The 4,816-nt window shown below is 54.5% G+C and overlaps 1 protein-coding gene across 1 annotated transcript; it reads left to right on the top strand.

Annotated features, from left to right (window-relative positions):
- The first annotated feature begins 387 nt into the window (after window positions 1-387).
- Window positions 388-2,348, top strand: LOC123154610 (RING-H2 finger protein ATL32-like). The gene has a single exon (XM_044573293.1). The coding sequence runs from the start codon at window positions 643-645 to the stop codon at window positions 1,888-1,890; it is 1,248 nt and encodes a 415-aa protein (XP_044429228.1). The 5' UTR covers window positions 388-642; the 3' UTR covers window positions 1,891-2,348.
- Window positions 2,349-4,816: the final 2,468 nt, after the last annotated feature.

The raw sequence follows: 4,816 nt of genomic DNA, 5'->3' as shown, positions 1-4,816 counted from the left end.
GCGGTGAACTGAGCTGCCGACTGGCCCGTGTGGCAGACGGCCAGACCAGGTCCCATTGGCCAGCCAGTCCGCTGGCCTCGCTGCGGTCTCGGCACGCTGCAAATGGTAGCCGCCCTTGCTTGCGTATGCAACGATTCGGACGACAGAGGATCTGATCGGTGAGGTGAATCGCCGTAGATTTGATCTGAAATCTGAATCTGACAGTCGCACGTCGAGACTGGAACCTGGTGTGTTCGCCCATGAGCCATGGCCACGTCGCTTGCTTTCCAGTTTTGCACCACCGGCCGTACGTACTACGTACGTTCTCCTCGTCGACCTATCTGGTGCCGTGCGTGTGCGCTCTGTCCAGCGCCACAGACGCAGACTCCAAAGTCCAACCCATGCACCGGCACGCACGACGACACCTGGATGGTCGCGGGGCGTGGCAAGAAACCACCGTCCCGGCGCCCCAAACCCAACAAATCCCGACGCCGGCCGTCACACCCCCACCAGACGCAGACGCCGCCACAACGAGACGCGTTCCGGTCGCAAAGTATAGTAAACTAGCCACGCACGCCTCGCTCCATCGCCTTGCTTTCTTCCCTCGCCAGTTCGTTTTTATACCCCCCGCGCGCGCCCGCGGCACCGAGAAACGCGCCGACGATGCCGACGCGGACGCGGACGCCGACGCCTGGCCGCCATGCGCTGCTGCTGGCGGCGCTCGTCCTCGCGGCCGGCGCGGTCGCGCAGGCGGACGACGACGACGCGTGGGACAGGAAGAGCGACCACGGTGGCGGGAGAGGGGTCGTGTACGGCGCGAGGAAGCCGCCCAGCTTCAGCGCGCCCATGGTGGTGCTCCTCGTCGCGCTCATCGCCACCTTCTTCTTCATCGGCTTCTTCTCCATCTACATCCGCCAGTGCGGCCGCGGCAACTCCCCCACCATCCCGGCCGCCGCGTTCCTCGTGCTGTCGCGCCAGCAGGAGCAGCAGGAGCAGCAGCAGCAGGCCCGCCCGCGCGGGCTCGACCCCGAGGTGGTCGCCTCGTTCCCCGCCATGACCTACGCCGAGGCGAGGGCGCTCCGGGACAAGGGCGGCGACGACGCGGCCGTGCTCGAGTGCGCCGTCTGCCTCAGCGAGTTCGAGGACGGGGACCAGCTCCGGCTCCTCCCCAAGTGCAGCCATGCGTTCCACCCGGACTGCATCGGGGAGTGGCTCGCCGGCCACGTCACCTGCCCCGTCTGCCGCTGCAGCCTCGCCCCCGAGGAGCCGGCCCCGGCCGCGGCTGAAGAGAACGGCGCCGGTGCGGAGGAGCAGCGGGCGCCGGAGGTGGCCATCGACATGGACCGCGAGGGCGACGGCGAGGCGCAGGAGGAGAGGATGGGAGAGGCGGCGGAGCTGGAGCGGATCGGCAGCCTGCGCCGGGCCGTGCGGTCGCGGTCGGGGCGGCCGTTCTCGCGCGCGCACTCGACGGGCCACTCCCTCTCCGCCCGGTTTGACGGCGACCTGGAGCGGTTCACGCTGCGCCTCCCGGAGCACGTGCGCAGGGACATGGTGGCCGCGGGCGAGGAGAGCCTGCGCCGCACGGTGGCGCGGGACGCCGGCGCGCGGAGCGCGCGGATCGGCCGGTCCGACCGCTGGCCGTCGTTCATCGCCAGGACGTTCTCCTCCAGGGTGCCGTTCTGGGCGGCCTCGAGGAGGGCGCCGGACGCGGAGCCGGTGGGAGCGCCCGCCCCTACGACCCCGACGGCGCCGCCGCTGCCAAGAACCGTCCGTGAGAAGGCGCCGGACGGGCCCGTCGTGGGCTCGGCCACCAACAAGGGGAGCGTGCGGTTCGACTGCCTCGGCGGCAGGGTGGACGGCGACAGCGAGGAGGAGCCGGAGGAGGAGAAGGCGATCGTCCGGCGAGCCTGAACGCGCGCGCGGCGGGATTCGATCGTCGGTCTCGGTGCGCCGCCGTCCACTCTCGGTCGATGGTCGCATCGGAGCACCACCAAACGTCAACGCGCGGCACATACCGCATTAATTAGCGGGTCTCATCAGGAATCAATGCGCGACGAGGATTTGAAAATGAGATGCCGCGGGCTCGTCACTGTCGACGTACGTAGAGGAGTACCCGCCATGGCGCCATGTGATCTTCGTGGAAGAAGCAGCAGCTCATGCGCGCGCACGGAGCACGCACCGCTGAAGAATATGGATTTTTTTTTGAAATGGAAGAATTTCTGTTGAAATCTGTTGCCGACTTTGCTTTCGTTTTCTTATTTTTTGTGATATTGGTGGCGTACATAGCGTTGAAAGATTCAGATTTTCATTGCCGTTGAATGAATAAACAGGGGCCGGGGTCAGTCGGTGTGTATACGTTGGTCTTCAAAGATCCCGGTGTGGTGGGCTTTCAGATTAGATCGGACTAGTTTATGTGCATACCTGATGCGTTCTTTCCTCCATTGGGGGCTTCCATGTTTTCTGCCACTATCTCAGTTCACAAGCAAAAGGCATCCTCACCGTTTTGTGAAGAACCGAATCCTAGACGCGATCTCTTTCTCTCTTTTCTCCCCCTTTTCCATGGTTCCTGTTCCAGTTGAACGCTGATATATCTCTTTTCGTGTCTTTGAAGCTTGTGTGGACGTAGTATGGTGTAAGGATGTGGTGAGTTGTTGACTATTAAGACAAGTGCAATATCAGCAGATTAAACACCGTCTCCGATATATTAGAAGATGTATCTCGGTAGTATCGGCAGATGTTAACGGCGAAAGACTTGCAGTTGCTTGCTCGGTGGAAATACTTTAAGCAACACGGGAAGATATTATATGACACTACCTCGGTCCTAGTTTATTACAGTTCCTATGTAATTTATGCTAAATTTTGATCAAAGATTTAACTGACAATTTTTAGTGCATATTAACAAAAATTATATCATTGGATTCATATTTGAACATAGTTTTCAATGATATAATTTCGGGTGACATGCATGAACATTTTGTTAGTTATATTTATGATCAAATTTTGCCACAGATTACAATGAGACCAATAAATCAGGACGGAGGTAGTACCAACCATCATGTTTCAAGACTCAAAATCTCATGTTTTAAAAAAATCCTAGAAAATTGTGACTGTCCACAAGACATGTGTCTAAAATCTCTTAAAATGTTCAAGTACAAAATCTAAGTATACATGGAGAAAAAAATCACATGTGAATAATGTCATCTTTTTTTTCCTTATCTCAATGTGTATTTCGAGTTTGGATCTGAATTTTGTAGCAATGGTAGACATATGTCTTGTAAACATTCACAAAAATAATAATAAAATTACGAAACATGTAAAATTGATTTTTACAACATGGTATCATGTGAGACTCATACTATTTTTTTAATTGAATGAATGCATGTCATGTTTGCCGTACTTGATTTCCCTCTACTCAGGGCATCTCTGGCCAATCCCAAAAATATGGGGCAAATGCATTTAGTTTTGGGAAATCAACATCCATCTTGCCCATCCTCCATTTCCTTTAGTTGCCAAAAAATAGCTTCTAACTGCCCATGTTTTCCTCTCTGGCCTGTATTTGGGCTAGGAGAGGCAATTCTCATTAAAAAGGTAGGAAAGAGCTCGCGTGCATCTTTGTCCCACTCGTTGCCGCCTTGTCGAACCTCCTCCCCCCCCCCCCAAAAGCACACCCTGTCGCCCATGCCGCATCCCTGCAACTCTACCCCCTCCCTTCGCCATCTTCGAGGAGATTCCAGCGCAATTTTTTCACCTTTTTCGTCTTCCCTTCTTCTTAAGCCACTGCAACATTTCACCCAACCTCCCCCGCCTAGCGGTCCCCCTCCCCGTAGTCCCCAGCCATGGGCAAGGCACCACCACTCGTGGAGGAGCACCTACACAAGAATCATCACTTACAGTACAAAGCAATGTGATCGTCGGCCGCCATCACCGGTTCTGGGGAATTGTTGCACACCAGACGTGTTTGGACGCGCACACAACATCGGATCCGACACATTGAACCCATGCCAAATACCCCAAATCGACCTCCACCCTCGCCCGACCTACCACCTTCCTCTTGGTTTTGTCCTCTTCTGCGTTGCTCAATGCCCATCCTGCTCCCCCACCCTAGCTTCGTCGTTGTCCCTTCCCGACACAACCTGCAGTGTTGCCACCGCCGTCTCTTTGTACAATTGCAAAAGGATTATAGAATGGATGTGGAGAGGCATCTGCAATTCTCCAAGCTCATTGGGTATTATTCAGGGAGCTACAAATAGTTGGGTTTCGGAAGCATTGTGTGATGTGACAGACTTGTATAATTGTGCACAACATAACCGTGGAGGATGAGGGCGATGGGATTGCCCATGGTGATTTTGAAACCTTGGTGTACAGGCCCGCTTCCCTGAACAAGATGCAGATGCAACACATATTGTCAACTTCCTAGAGATGCAGGGACAATTTTGAGATCAGCTTCAAACTATGCACTATATATAATATTTATAGTTGAACTATGTATTTCTTTTAACTTGAACTACTTATTGTTGTATTGTTGTGGGTTATATTTTATTGTTGTGTATGTCTCTATCGTTCTGTGATCATATGTATGTGCTTGCATTTGCATGGAAATGTGGGATATGGTTGCCGGAACGGGTCCGCCCGCTCCGTGGATGCGTTCGGGTCACACAAGGCAAGTGTGGCTTGAGGCGCTACTGGTCCTCAAATTATTTTTCATTGGGAGATTGGTAGTGCAGAAAATGTCTAATATTCGTTTTTTCTTCATCATTGAATAAACAGAGAAGAGTCGGTGTGCATTTTCACGGGGGGCAGGCGGTGAAGGGAGCTGAAAAGAAAACCAAAGAGTAAT

The sequence above is a fragment of the Triticum aestivum genome, chromosome 7A (genome assembly GCF_018294505.1).
Source record: "Triticum aestivum cultivar Chinese Spring chromosome 7A, IWGSC CS RefSeq v2.1, whole genome shotgun sequence".
NCBI lineage: Eukaryota > Viridiplantae > Streptophyta > Magnoliopsida > Poales > Poaceae > Triticum > Triticum aestivum.
Note: the sequence above shows the minus strand (reverse complement) of the source record. Positions and strands in the feature narration are given on the sequence as shown.

Excerpts from the sequence above, each read along its gene's own strand:
- LOC123154610 (XM_044573293.1), top strand. The coding sequence starts at position 643 with ATGCCGACGCGGACGCGGACGCCGACGCCTGGCCGCCATGCGCTGCTG.